Source organism: Megascapheus bottae, chromosome 2 (assembly GCF_031878675.1).
Source record: "Megascapheus bottae isolate mThoBot1 chromosome 2, mThoBot2.hap1, whole genome shotgun sequence".
NCBI lineage: Eukaryota > Metazoa > Chordata > Mammalia > Rodentia > Geomyidae > Megascapheus > Megascapheus bottae.
In genome coordinates this window covers 54,089,282-54,103,530 of record NC_143510.1, presented here as the reverse complement: position 1 = coordinate 54,103,530, position 14,249 = coordinate 54,089,282, and the positions used below count along the sequence as shown (strand labels likewise).

At 44.1% G+C, this 14,249-nt stretch overlaps 1 protein-coding gene across 1 annotated transcript; it reads right to left on the bottom strand.

The window, feature by feature from the left end:
- Window positions 1–1,219: 1,219 nt before the first annotated feature.
- Window positions 1,220–11,474, bottom strand: Tsfm (Ts translation elongation factor, mitochondrial). Its single transcript, XM_090327777.1, has 6 exons — window positions 11,376–11,474; window positions 10,939–11,109; window positions 10,212–10,340; window positions 9,241–9,363; window positions 6,386–6,473; window positions 1,220–1,800 (listed from the first exon to the last, which is right to left on the bottom strand). The coding sequence occupies exons 1-6, from the start codon at window positions 11,430–11,432 to the stop codon at window positions 1,394–1,396; spliced, it is 975 nt and encodes a 324-aa protein (XP_090183903.1). The 5' UTR covers window positions 11,433–11,474; the 3' UTR covers window positions 1,220–1,393.
- Between the last annotated feature and the right edge of the window lie 2,775 nt (window positions 11,475–14,249).

The window sequence follows — 14,249 nt, the reverse complement described above, 5'->3', positions numbered from 1 at the left end:
TCAAAAAAGCTAAGTTTGAAATGTTTAACAGTGCCAGGACCTATATTTGCTTTAAAATTTAAGATTAGTTTCTAAAACCTATTCAACTCATACAGCATTGAGGCTATTTGCATGAATACACCCAGGATGAAAATCTAAATGCCCAAATATCTTATGTGCCAGAGGATTTTTAACTTTTCAAATAAAGAAATCTGGATGAATAAATGAAATTCTTTTCAGTATTTGGGGCTTGCTTGTCCTGGTAATTTCACTATATGCAGGGAGCAGTGTTTCAGTACTGCTTTCAGTAAAAAAGGCATTGTTAAGTGAGCCTCCAAGCTAACTGCACCACAGTAATTCCTATCTCTTGCATAAGAATGTTAAAATCTACCTTATTAGTTAAGGGATACAGGTCGGAATGTCTGCTTTACATGTATGTGGCCCTGGGTTAGATCTCCCAACACCTCACAACTGGGGCACAGTGGCTCCCAACTGTAATCCTAGCTACACAGGAGGCTGAGAACTGAAGATCAAGGTTCAAAGCCAACCTGGGCACAAAAGGACCTGAGACTCTTATATCCAATTAACCTCAAAAAAAAAAAAAAATAGGAAGTGGAGCTAGGCTCAAGAGTAGGGCGATAGCCTTGAGCTGAAGAGCTCAGGGACAGTGCCCAGGGGTAGGATGGTAGCCTTGAGATGACAGCGCCCAGGCCAGAGTTCAAGCCCCATGATCCACCAAAAAAAAAAAAAAAAAATCCTGCATTATATCTGTGCAGGAAACATCAGTCCCTTCCCCCATCCCATTACCCAAAGGGAAGCAGAGCCATGCACTATTAATTTCAGTAAACAAGTGTACATATCAGTTCAGAGTGCTTTCAAAGTATGCTGCAGACATCAACAAATGAGCCCACATTTTCCAGATAACTCTAGCATGAATCAATAATTCCAAAGAAATCCACACAGCAGAAGTAATGTAACTGGAGAAATTCCAAGGAAGAAACCAAATCCAAAGCATCAGAAAATTAAAGCAGAACAAGAGACTTCTGTCACAGAAGGAGTAAGACAACGTGTGCCTTAAAAGCTTAAGGGACATGAAGAAACCAGTGTTGGAGGCAACGGCAACAAAGCTGTTAGTGCCTGTTCCCCTAGCTGTCAGTCACATAAGCAAGACTTGCCTGTTCTCCTAAAAAGAGAAAATACCATTAAAAAAAAAAACAAAAAACAAAAACTAATCCCAGTCTTACGCAAACAAGGAAAAACTCCATTCTTTATTTATTTATGTAATTATTTATTTAATAACTTTACTCAGCATCTAATTTCACTATAAGTTCACATGAAAAACAAATTCTGGGAGTGAAAAGGCTTAGGAAATAATTGAGTAATTATTACATCCTAGGCTCAAAGTACCTGGAACCTATTCTGCTTCTATCGTCTCTTCACTTTCTCCGCATTCAAACCTCACGAAGTCCACTACAGACACCCCTTGGGGCTGCACGTACTGTCCCAATGTGATAGAGGGGTCCAGCAAGTATGGCTGGGATAGCATCTTGGTCTCTGACTCTCCTCCAGGTTCATCATCCAGGGAGCCAACAGAGAGCGGGGCCATACCCACCACATGCTGCCCCAGGCGGCGGCCAAGGTCCTCCAGGTTTCCTTTCCGTGCAGATGTCTCGCAGACGACCAGGGCCCCATACTTCCCCAGCATCAGGTTGTGGAGTGAGGGGTTGTACATTGTTCCATGCACATAAGAGCCAACGTAGAACCCAGCTGGCACCTTCACCCAGGCAGCTCGTTTAAGAGTCATGTTTTCCCCCAGCTTCCCTATAACAAAGCAAAAACAAAAAACCAAAACACCATCAGCAAGCAATGCCTGTGGGGGCAAAACATAAGCAAGAACAGGACAAACCTGGAAGATGATCCTTCTGCATTTGCACTGGATATGCAGAAAGACAGACATGGTTTTCAAATTTTTTTTTTTTTTAGAGACAAAGGAATGTGGGGGGAATAAAGAGCACCAAGTAGCTGGGACCAATCCCTCACACCTATAGTCCTCCTCAAGTGGCTGAGAGCTGAGGACCAAAGTTCAAATCCAGCCCAAGCATGAAAAAAAATCCATGAGATTTTCTTTTCTTTTTCTTTTTTGCCAGTCCTGGGGCTTTCTCAAGGCTACCACTCTGCCACTTGAGCACCACTTCCAGCATTTTCTGCAGATGTTGTACAGAGGAATCAAACCCAGGGCTTCATGCACGCTAGGCAAACACTCTACCACTAGGCCACGATCCTAACCCAGCATGAGATTCTTACCTTCCATAGCAAATAGATGGAATGGAAGCACAACTGTGGCTGCAGTGGCAAAATGCCCTCAGTGAGTGAAAAGCCAAGTAAGAGTGAGGCCTTGAGATCAACCTAATATCAGCAAACACATACAAAAGCACCACCTGGGTACTAATAGCTCACACCTATAACCCTAGCTACCCAGAAGGCTGAAGTCTGAGGATTGTGGTTTAAAGCCAGCCTGCGCAGAAAAATAAGACTCTTATCTTTAATTTGTCACCAAAAAGGTGAAACTGGAGCTGTGGTTCAAGTGGTAGAGTGCTAGTGCTGCACACAGCTCAGGGACAGTGCCCAGGCCCTGAGTTCTAGTCCCAGGATTAGAACAACAAAAAAGCATCAACCATGTACCAGGCACTTGGGTATAAAAAACAGATACACATCATTAGATCCAAGCCAGCCTGAGCCAGTGAGACCTTGTCTCAAAAACAAATTAACTGGGGCTAGGAATTTAGCCTAATGGTAAAGTGCTTGCCTAGCATGCACAAAGACCTGGGTATCACACACATAGAAAAAGCCGGAAGTGGTGCTGTTGCTTAAGTGGTAGAGCTCTAGCCTTGAGAAAGCCGAAGGACAATGCTCAGGCCATGGGTTCAAGCCCCAGCACTGGCCCCCCAAAAATAATAACATATTTGCATCTCAGTCCTGCCCCTTTCCTGTCATAGGGTGTTGGGCAAGACACTTAATGACATAATCACATTTACTAATGTACCAAAGCCATAGATTCCTCATCTGCAAAATACCTCCCATCTATTAGGATGGTTGGGAGAAATAAGATAATGTATGTAGAAGTATTTTTTAAAGTATCTAGCATATTGAGCACTTAGATGCTAGCTATTGTTATATATTAAATGTAGTCTTGGAGAGCTTAAGTACCCTCCCAATGACATATGGCAGACATCGAATTAAAATTCAAATCTGAATCCAAAGCAACTAAGTGATTTTTTTCCCTCCACCAAATTACCATCCCTCCCAAATCTACCATAAATGATACAGCAAAGTCTACAACTAAAAGCCTCCATGGCAGGGTGCCAGTGGCTCATGTCTGTAATCCTAGCTGCTCAAGAGGTTGATATCTGAGGATCTCAGTTCAAAGCCAGTCCAGGCAGAAAAATCTGTTGAGACTCTAATTAACCATCAAAAAAAAAAAAAAAAGTTAGATGGCGGGGGAGGGAAAGTGGGAGAAAAACATGGGAAGGGGTATCAAAGTTCAAGAAGTAATGTACTGGTGGTGGGTAGGGGGAGGGTAATGGGTACCAAGACATGTGAAAGGGTATCAGTGAAAGGGTATCAATGTATGTGAATTAATGCACCTTCTATCTGGCAAATATCATGTAACCCTTTTATTAATTATAATAAAAAAGAGAAAAAAAAGAAGTAATATACTCACTACCTGATGAATATAACTGTAAACCCTCTATCTATACATCACCTGACAATAAATTAAAACAAAACAAACAAACAGGGGGCCCGGGAGTTTGGCCTAGCGGTTAAAGTGCTTGACTAGCATGCACAAAGACCCGGGTTCGATTCCTCGGTATCCCACATACACAACCAAGCCGGAAGTGGCAGAGACGAGACACAACCAAACCGGAAAAGTGGCAGAGACGAGACTGCGACGGCGACAGAGAGCGAAAGAAGCGAGCTGAGCTGAAGTGAACAGAGCCCAACCGAGTGGTGGCCGGAGCGAGCGGGGCCCGGAGCGAGCAGGACCGGAGCGTGCGGGAGCGAGCGGGGCCAGAGCCAGCGAGGCCGGAGCGAGCGGGGCCAGAGCGAGAAGGGGCCGGAGCGAGAAGGGGCCGGAGCGAGCAGAGCCAGGAGCAAGCGAGAGCTGGCCGGGCCGGAGCGAGCGGGGCCAGAGCTAGAAAGGGGGCCTAGCCGGGCCGGAGCGAGCAGGGCCGGAGCGAGCGGGGCCAGAAAGAGAAAGGGGCCAAAAAAACAAACAAACAAACAAACAAAAATGAAGTAGAGCTGTGTCTCAAGCGGTAGAGCACTAGCCTGAACATAAAAATTCAGGGACAGCACCTGGGCCCAGAGTTCAAGCCCCAAGACTGGCAACTAAAAAAAAAAAAAAAAGCCTTCAGAAACTCACAACCCATATCATCTGATAATTTCAACTTCCTCTTAACAGAAATAACAGAAATAAAAGAAAAACATTTTTTTCAGAGTTTATAAGAGCCCAAGTTTTGTTTTTCCCCCCATTTTTCTTCTTTCTATCAGGATGCCATCCCCTTCCAACAGAAGTGCAAATAGAGGAAGATGAAGAGGAGGGGGAGGAGGAGGAGGAGCAGGGTGGCTCCAGTGGCTCTCACCTGTAATCCTAGCTACTCAGGAGGTTAAGATCTAAAGATCAGTTTTTGAAGCCAGCCCGGGCATTAAAGTCCATGAAACTCTTATTTCCAATTAACCACTGGAAAACTGGAAGTGGCATTGTGGCTCAAAGTGGTATTCTTGAGCAAAAGAGCTCAGGAACAGTGCCCAATCCCTGAGTTCAAGCTCCATGATCAATAACAACAAAACAACAATTTTTTTTTTTAAATTAGAAGAATAGAAGGGATAAACAAAGAGGCCCAGATAAAGATATAGCAATTATATCTAAAATGACAAGGGAGAATCCAGAAACCAGAGAAGATTTTTAAAATAGCTTAAATAGACATTCAGTAGTAAATTCTCAGGAACTGATACTCAGTCCTTCCAGAATTTCTTACTAAGCTCCATTTCTTAATAAGGCTGTCTAGTAGGTTTCTCATCCCTGACTCATTGAAACATCAAGACGCTACAAGATGGCCTGATAAACATAACTGATGCCCTGACTGGAAACCTCAGAGCAGAAAATTCCTAGCAACTCCAACCTTAGCCCTGCTTCTTTCCTCCACCAAGGACATGAAAAGAAAAACAAAATTCTTGCTTAGTCCCACCCACGAACCAGATGTGGTTCTATAGCCAGAAAACTCCAGAAGAATATATCTTTATAAATCCAAGATCAGATTTTTCTGGAGATCAGATTTCTAAAATTATGACTATAAATTGTCCCAGATTCATTTACAAAGAAATTTTCTTTAATGTACTATATTCCTATCTCACTAAGGAATCAACTGGACGCCAAAGGGCCATCTCTGCCTAAGAACACACCTTGTTTTGTCTGCACAGTGATGAAAATAATGTTACAGCTGGGCATGATGATTCAAGTCTGTAATCCCAGTAACCAGGAGTTGAAGCAGGAAGGCTGTGAGTTTGAGGCCAGCTTGGAGTACATAGTATGTTCTAAATCAGCCTGAGCTAAATAATGAGACCCTGCAAAGAAAGGAAGGAAGGAAGAAGGAAGGGGAGAAAGGATGGGGGGAGAAGGGAAGGAAGAGGAAAATGAGGGAGGGAGAGGGAGGAAGGGGGAAGGAGGGAGAGGGAAATTGGGAAGGAGTTGCAAATAGCTAAAACTCAAAAATGTTTGCATACAAATCTAAATTTTTTTCTTATCTTTTCTTTTGCTTTTGAGTTAATATGAGTTTCATTTTGACATTTCCATACATGAATTCCATATACTTTGAACAAATCCACTCCTACCATATTCCCATATTCTAATTCCGCCACTACCTCCTTTTTCTCTTAATCTAAATTCTTTTCTTTTTTTTTTTTGTCAGCCGTGGGGCTTGAACTCAGGGCCTGGGCACTGTCCCTGAGCTCTTCAGCTCAAGGCTGGCACTCTACCACTTGGGACACAGCACCACTTCTGGTTTTCTGGTGGTTAACTGGACATAAAGAGTCCCTCAGATTTCAGCCTCCTTGAGTAGCTAGGATTACAGGCGAGAGCCACCAGTGCCCAGCTTAATCTAAATTAGTTTAAGGAATTAAGAAGTTCCGATGACACCCATCATAACAACTAGCTAGCACATAATGACAATTTCACAGTAGACATTCACATGTCCACTACCCCTCAACATCTACCACCCAACCTCTCTCTCAGGTTCCATCTGTGGCCTTACTAAGTACATAAGCCTGCAATTCTCCTAGAGGAAATTCAAGGATACCAAGTAACCCAGATATTATTTTGGAGCTTCCAGATTTTTATAATACTCACCAATTGCTAGGGCCAAGTGATCCTTGAGAGAGCCTTCTCTGTCAGGCCCAGCTGGAAGTCCAGAAAGCTCAGCAGAATTCAGAAAGCCCTAAGTATACCAAAAAACAAACATAAGTATTTCTGCACTCAAATCATCCACAAATCAGCAAAAATAGCCTATTTCCACAAAATGGTAAAAAACAGATAAGTTTAAATATTTTCACTAAGCCAAAGTGTTAAAAATTGATCAGTTTTGGGGTCAGGCATCTAGCCTAGTGGTACAGTGCTTGCCTAGAATGCACAAAGATCGAGGTTTGATTCCTCAATACCACATACATAGAAAAGACCAGTTGGGCCGGGAGTTTGGCCTAGTGGTAGAGTGCTTTCCTAGAAAAGGCCAGAAGTGGCGCTATGGCTCAAGTGGTAGAGTCCTAGCCTTGAGAAAACCCAAGGACAGTGCTCAGGCCCTGAGCTCAAGCCCAGGACTGACAAAAAAATAAATAAATAACATAATAATAAAATTGATCGGTTTCATTTTTAAGTAAATTATTATATTATACCACTATCTCCAATTCCAATCTACTCCCATGCTCCAGCCTAATTTAGATTTCCTAGAAACCAGAAATAATGCTTTCAGACAATCATAAAATACTAAAGCTAGGAGACTATTACAGACTATTGGTGGGAATGCAGAACACTGAAAATAAAGAGGACCAGGAGCGTGGCCTAGTGGTACAGTGCTTGCCTAGCATGCTTGAAGCCCTGGGTTCAATTCCCCGGAACCACATACACAGAAAAGGCCAGAAATGGCACTGTGGCTCAAGTGGCAGAGTGCTAACTGTGAACAAAAAGTGTCCAAGGACAATGCTCAGGTCCTGAGTTCAAGCCCCAGGACTCACCAAAAAAATAAAATAAATAAAAGAACTGGACAATGTCTAACAAAACCAGATTTGGGGGCTGGGAATGTGGCTTAGTGGTAGAGTGCTTGCCTAGCATGCACAAAGCACTGAGTTTGATTCCTCAGTACCTCAAGCCCAAAAACTGACAAAAAAAAAAAAACCCCAAATGAACAAAACCTACATTATGTTTATACTTGACTCTTCAATTATGTTTCTAGAATACTTTTTTTTTTTTTTTGCTTTACCATTTTAGCCACTGCACCACTTTCAACTCTAACTATGTATGGGGTACCAAGGAATCGAACCCAGAGCTTCGGGCATGCTAGGTAAGCACTCTACCATTACCATTAGGCCACCCTTTCGGCCCTGAAAATGAATAATACTCTCACAAATATTCAAATGTACTCACATACAAGAGTATTCATTGAGCAATTTTCTTCACGTTTTGTGTGAGTGTATGTGTGAGTACTGGGGCTTGAACTCAGGCCCTGAGGGTTTTTTTGTTTTGTTTTTTGCTAAAAGCTATGCTCTACCACTTGAGCCATAGTTCCATTGCCAGCATTTAGGTGGTTAACGGATATAAAAGTCTCAAAGACTTTTCTGCCCAGGCCAGCTTCACACTGTCATCCTCATATCTCAGCCTTCTGGGTAGCTAGAATTACAGGTGTGAGCCACTGGCACAAGGCGAGAAACTACTTAACCATAAAACTTGGAAGCATCCTAAATGCTCAAACACAGGAGACAGGTTAAGTAAATCTTAGCACACCCACACAAAATACTAAGTATCTAGAAAAAAGAAATTTGTAAGCTTATATAATAGGGTATTTCAATGACATACTGCTAAATGAAAAAAGCAAATCCCCACCACTTATGCAAGAAATACTTGTTCCTATGTGGCTTTTTTCTTTTTGTCTGTCCTAGAGCTTGAACTCAGGGCCTAGGCACTGTCCCTGGGACTCTGTGCTCCAGGCTAGTGCTCTACCACTTGAACCACAGTGCCACTTCTGGCTTGTTTGAGTAGTTTACTGTAGATAAGAGTCTCATAGGAACTTTTCTGCCTGGCTGGCTTTGATCTGCAATTCTCTCCTGAGTAGCTAGGAATACAGTTGTGAGCCCCTGGAGTCCAGCCATATATGTGGTTACTTTTACAAAAAGGAGCATATTAACTAGAACCCAGTGAGGCTGACCCAGGAGTAGATAAAAATGGGATAAACATTGTATTAAAACTTCTCTGAGGCTGGAAGTGTGACCTAGCAGTAAGAGTGCTTGCCTAGCATGCATGAAGACCTGGGTTCGATTCCTTGGTACCATATACATAGAAAAAACCAGAAATGGTATTATGGCTTAAGTGGTAGAGCTCTAGCCATGAGAAAGTCCAAGGACAGTGCTCATACCCTTTCAAGCCCCAGGACTGGCAAAAAAAAAAAAAAAATTCTCTGAATTCTCTGAATTCAAGTCCCATGACCGACAAAAAAAAAACAAAAACAGACAACTCTGAGGCCAGGCACTGGTGGCCTGGGGGGGGGGGGGGAGCGGACTTCTCTGAGCTGGGTGCTGGTAGTTCCTTTCTTTCCTTGACAGATAGCTCAATTAAATAATTCCTTTATCCTCCTAGGGGAGGGAATATGCTTATTCTCTAGATTGTACCTTTACTTTAATCCCTTTACCCAGACCATCACATCTTTCTGAAGAGGAAGCCTCAGGTGGTCTCACTCATGTCTTCATGTCTATTGACCTCACTGCACTGACATCCACTCACTCAACTAAGGTTGAAGGAGCCCCATGATATTCTTATCTCCTATTAACCACCCAAAAGCCAGAAGTAGAGCCGGCTGAAGTGGGAAAGCACTAACTTGAGCAAAAAAACAGTGCCCAGACTCTGAATTTAAACACCAGTACCCAAACAAAATCAAAAACCCAGCAAAAACCATAAGGTGGGGGCGGGGAGAAACTCATCATGTACAAATATAAACTCACTTTACTATATGTGGAGAGTTGATCCTTTAGACTCTTACAATGTAGCATGGTTCCCAGGGCTACTTTCTGGACCAACTGTTGAAATTTTACATTTTTGGAAACGAAGTCTGTCTCACAGTTTACCTGTAGGAATAAATGGACGTGCCATGTAAGCTGCTAGTAAGTTGTTGTGCAGACTAAGTTTCTAAAAGTGCCTTAAAGTTGAAAAGTAAAATTAGATATGATAAAACAAGCTTCAGACTCAGCAAAATTATATGATCCCAGAATTTTCTGTAATGTCCTAAAAGAGTCATACAAATTTGCCTCTTGCCTGTGGCTGCACATCATAATTATCCCATTTCCCATGCTCCGCCAACTCCAAGTCACATTTGCTCTCACTGACTATCCCCCTCTTACTAAAAATCTATACCTGCTTCTTCACAATGTCCAAACCTCTAGAGAAGCTACTTCCTATCTATCAGCTAATTAATAGAATTACTATCTTTAAACCCTAACTGTTCAAGGAAATAGTCAGTGATAGGCTGTATTAGACTCAGAAGTAATGTTCTAGAGTGTTAGGCCATTTTCTCATCAACATGTCTGTGCATTCTTGCACTTGAATCTACTTCTAATAACAACTTCTTGAAAATTTGAAGTCAGGGCCTGGGCACTGTCCCTGAGCAATTTTGCTCAAGAATAGTGCTCTACCACTTGGAACCACAGCTTCACTTCTGGTTTTCTGGTAATTAATTGGAGACAGGAGTCTCATGGGGGCTTTTCTATCCCGGCTGGCTTCTAACAGCAATCCTTAGATCTCAGCCTCTTGAGTGGCTGATTACAGGTGTGAGCACTAGTGCCTGGACTCTTGAAAGCTTTTTAACTTCAATTACTTTTTATGGTTTTCAAACTGATTTCTTGTTTAAGAACAAAGGGTCTATTTATTACACCCAAAACACAACTGTTCCTGCTCTGTGTAATTCCCAACAGCTCACCTCCACTAATACTGCTGTGTTTCCTTCCTGTAGCAGCCCAATCAGGCCTTCTTTGGTCTTCCTCCCCTGGAGCTTGGCAGCTTTGCTCCAGCCCTCTTTCTGGGCCTGTTTGTGAAGCCAAATCTCAGCCTATAAATTGAAAAGGAAAAAAGCAGAGGACAAAGTCAGCTTTATAACAATGCTAATTTAAAATATGTTCAGATTGACGGATACCTTTAACGTCTCCTAAATTCTATAATGAAAATGAATGCAATCTATCATTTACTGGCAGACTGCTACTAAACACTGATTATCAAGTACTGTAATAACTAGTGCATTGGATAAATTTAATCTTTACAAGAACCTTGGAGGGCAGATGGTAGTATTTTCATTAAACAGACAAAACTAACACAGGTCTGAAAGGTTCACTGAAATGCCCAGTGTTGGTATGGTATGAAGGGATCATAATTTAAGTGAGTAACTCCAAAGCACATATAAAACCCGCTCAGCTCCAAGCAGCAGAAAACACCACAGTAATTTCCCCTGGAGTACCAACCCTAGGATCCCGTGTTAATTGCTTCCAAGTACGACCAAGTCAACGGGCGAGGGCCTGTAGGCCCAGAACTCGACGCAATGCAGCCACAGTGGCCCGTGGACAGCGGCTCTGATTTCAACGCTCGCCATCAAGGCGGAAGTCGGGCCCCGGGCGCAGCCCCCACCTCCCCTCCCCTCCCCCCCCGCACTCCACCTGTTTGAGATCCCCATCACAGATCTCCAGAGCTTTCTTGCAGTTGACAAAGGAGTAGCCGGTTCGCCGCCTCAGCTTCATGAGGAGGTCCTTTCTGGAGACGGAGGACAGACAGGGCCCCGCGTGAAACGTGTGCCATGGCTGGGGCGACGGAAGCAGGAGGGACCCCGTCTGGAGAAGGAAAGGGATGAGAAGAGTGGAGCAGCCGGAGCTGGAGCGGGGGAGTGGACGGGGGACGGCGGGGGACACCATCATGGGGATCTCAGGGTTCCAGGGACGCGGGGAGGAGCCGCCGGCGGGACAGCCGGACCACTGTCCGTGGGGGGGGCGGCAAAGGGCGGAGCGCACTCGACACGCGGGGCCCAGGGAGGGGAAGAGTGCGCTCGAGGCGCTCGGCGAGACACAGCCTGGTGAATTCCCGGGCCGGGAGTCCTCACCTGGCGGCTTCCGGCCCGCGCGACCAGGCTGAGATGCAGAGACCACAGCAGGGACATCGCGCCAGCGGCGGCGTTCTCCCCGATCGCCGGCGCACACTGGGGGGGGGGGGGGGGGGGCGACGGCCTACGGCGCGGCAGAGCGGCCAAAATTCTCCAACCACAACCCGCTACGGGGTAGCGCCCCCTGCTGGTCGGAGGGCTAGAGTGGCCTCCGATTTCTTTTATTCAGATGGCTCCTGCCTGTAATCCTAGTTAGTTGATATTCAAGAAGCTGAAATCTGAGAATCCTGGCTTGGGGGGCTGGGGTTTGGCCTAGTGGTAGAGTGCTTGCCTAGCATGCTCAAAGATTCTGGTTCGATTCCTCGGTACTACATACATAGGAAAAGCCAGAAGTGGTGCTTTAGAAAAACCCAAGGACAGTGCTCGGGCCCTGAGTTAAACCCCAGGACTAGCAAAAAAAAAGAAAAAGAATCCTGGCTTGACACCAGCCTGAGCAGACAAATCTGAGAAGCCCAAAAGCAGAAACATGGGAACGGGAGGGAAAAACGGAGAGAGCAAGGAAAAAGGGATGACATTGTCCAAAAAGAAATGTACTCTTTACCTGTAACTGTAACCCCTCAGCATATCACCTTTATAAAGTAATTTTTTACATCAGAAATGGGGGTGTGGCTCAAGCGACAATGTGCCATCCTTGAGCAAAATAGATAAAAGGCAAGAATGTGAGGTGAGGGGGGCCGGGAGTTTGGCCTAGTGGTAGAGTGCTTGCCTAGCATGCATGAAGCCCCGGGTTCGATTCCTCGGTACCACATACATAGAAAAAAGCCGGAAATGGTGCTGAGACTCAAGTGGTAGAGCTTCTACCCTTGAGAAAAAAGTCCAAGGACAGTGCTCAGGCCCTGAGCCCAAGCCCAGGACTGGCAAAAAAAAAAAAAAAAAATGTGAGATGAGGGGTGGAGGGAGGGAAATGGGGACAAAAACATGAGAAGGGGTATCAATGCGTGTTAAGTAATGCTCCTTCAATCTGGTGGGTTCAAGCTTCCCACTATCAACACACACAATTTCACTTTCACACAGTACATTTCACTGAGATCTTATCTCAGAAGCAAATTATAAAAGAGTTGGCCAGGTGCCTGTGGGTCATGCCTGTAGTCCTAGCTACTTAGGAGGCAGAGGACGGTAGCAAGAAGACCAATGGGCAGAAAAGGCTGTGAGACTCTTATCTCCAATTAAGTACCAGAAAATCAGAAGTGGAACTGGGGCTCAAAGCACTTGTCTTCAACAAAAAGAGCTCGGGGATAGCACCCAGGCCCTGAGTTCAAGCCCCAAGACAAGCAGAAAAAAATGGGGGGCTGGAGGCATAGCTCAAGTGGTTAAATACTTACTTAGCAAGCTAGAGACCCTGGGTTTAATCTCTAGTACTACGTTACACACACACACACACACACACACACACACACACATATATTTTTCGTCAGTCCTGGCCTTGAGCTCAAGGCCTGAGCACTATCCTTGGACTTTCTCAAGGCTAGAGCTCTACCACTTGAGCCTTGGTACTACTTCCGGCTTTTTCTATGTATGTGGTACCGAGGAATCGAACCCAGGTCTTTGTGCATGCTAGGCAAGCATTCTACCACTAGGCCAAACTCCCGGCCCCCTAGTAATGCTATATTTTATAAAGAAATTACTTCCATCGTATACAATGAGAAAAACCAAGAAATAAAGTTATTATAAAATAATATAAGACATGTGGCTGATACTTTGTTTCTTTATTCCCAATGTTCTTTCAAATTCACTATTCATTTATGACTCACTTTGTAAGGTAGACAGGCGGACTCAGGGTTACCTAGAGGCGCAGAGGTAGAATCCCTTCAATAAACCAAATAAATACTTGTCAATTAAATGCCTGCCGAACATGGTATCAAAAACTGTGCTGTCAGCAGGGGACTGAATGAGCCACAATCCTATCCTCCCGGATAAACCTCTCAGTGAGAAGACTGGAACTGGACAAAACACAAAACAAGGCACATTCCTGTAAGATGAAAAAACAAATGATCCTAATTGGGCAAAGAAGTCATATCAAACAGGAGGCTTGGGAATCTATGCCCCCAACTGTAAGAAAATAATCAAAGGTTTGGTCTAGATTTAGAAAACAAAGGGTAGTTTTTTGTTTGTTTGTTTTTTTGCCAGTCCTGGGCTTGAGCTCAGGGCCTGAGCACTGTCCTTGGACTTTCTCAAGGTTAGAGCTCTACCACTTGAGCCTCAGCACCACTTCCAGCTTTTTTCTATGTATGTGGTACCAAGGAATCAAACCCGGGTCTTCGTGCATGCTAGGCAAGCACTTTAACCACTAGGCCAAACTCCCGGCCCTGGGTAGATTTTTTTTTTTTTTTTTAAAGAGATCTAATACATAGAGAAAAGGCCTGGGAAATTAGACCGAAAGGTCATTTGGATTACATGGGGATAGACTGGATACAAAGCAAAGGAGGTTGATCTTCGGTAGGCAATGAAAGCAAGTCAGAGCTGATTTTGCTAGACTGCAAGAGTTTGCAAAGCAGCTAGGAGATAAGAGAATATGGTAGACAGCCCAGGAAATGACTACATGTCTAAGCAGCAAGTAAAGAGTCCTACCAGAGCTACTGCAATAGGAAACAATACGAACTGAAGGCAAAAGAAATTAGGAAAGAAAGACTGATGGAGCTTGGAAAGAAATATTACAGATGAGAACCTAGTACTGAGTCGAATGTTCTTTACTGAATGCTGTTTTATAATCAGGGATCCAATTTTTTTTTTTTTTTTTTTTTTTTTTTGCCAGTCCTGGGCTTGAGCTCAGGGCCTGAGCACTGTCCTTGGACTTTCTCAAGGCTAGAAAGGCTA

Excerpts from the sequence above, each read along its gene's own strand:
- Tsfm (XM_090327777.1), bottom strand. The coding sequence starts at position 11,432 with ATGTCCCTGCTGTGGTCTCTGCATCTCAGCCTGGTCGCGCGGGCCGGA. Across the intron at positions 11,110-11,375 it reads CGCGGGCCGGAAGCCGCCAG|ACGGGGTCCCTCCTGCTTCC; the intron begins GTGAGGACTCCC and ends TTCCTTCTCCAG. Across the intron at positions 6,474-9,240 it reads AACTCTCCACATATAGTAAA|GGCTTTCTGAATTCTGCTGA; the intron begins GTGAGTTTATAT and ends TGGTATACTTAG.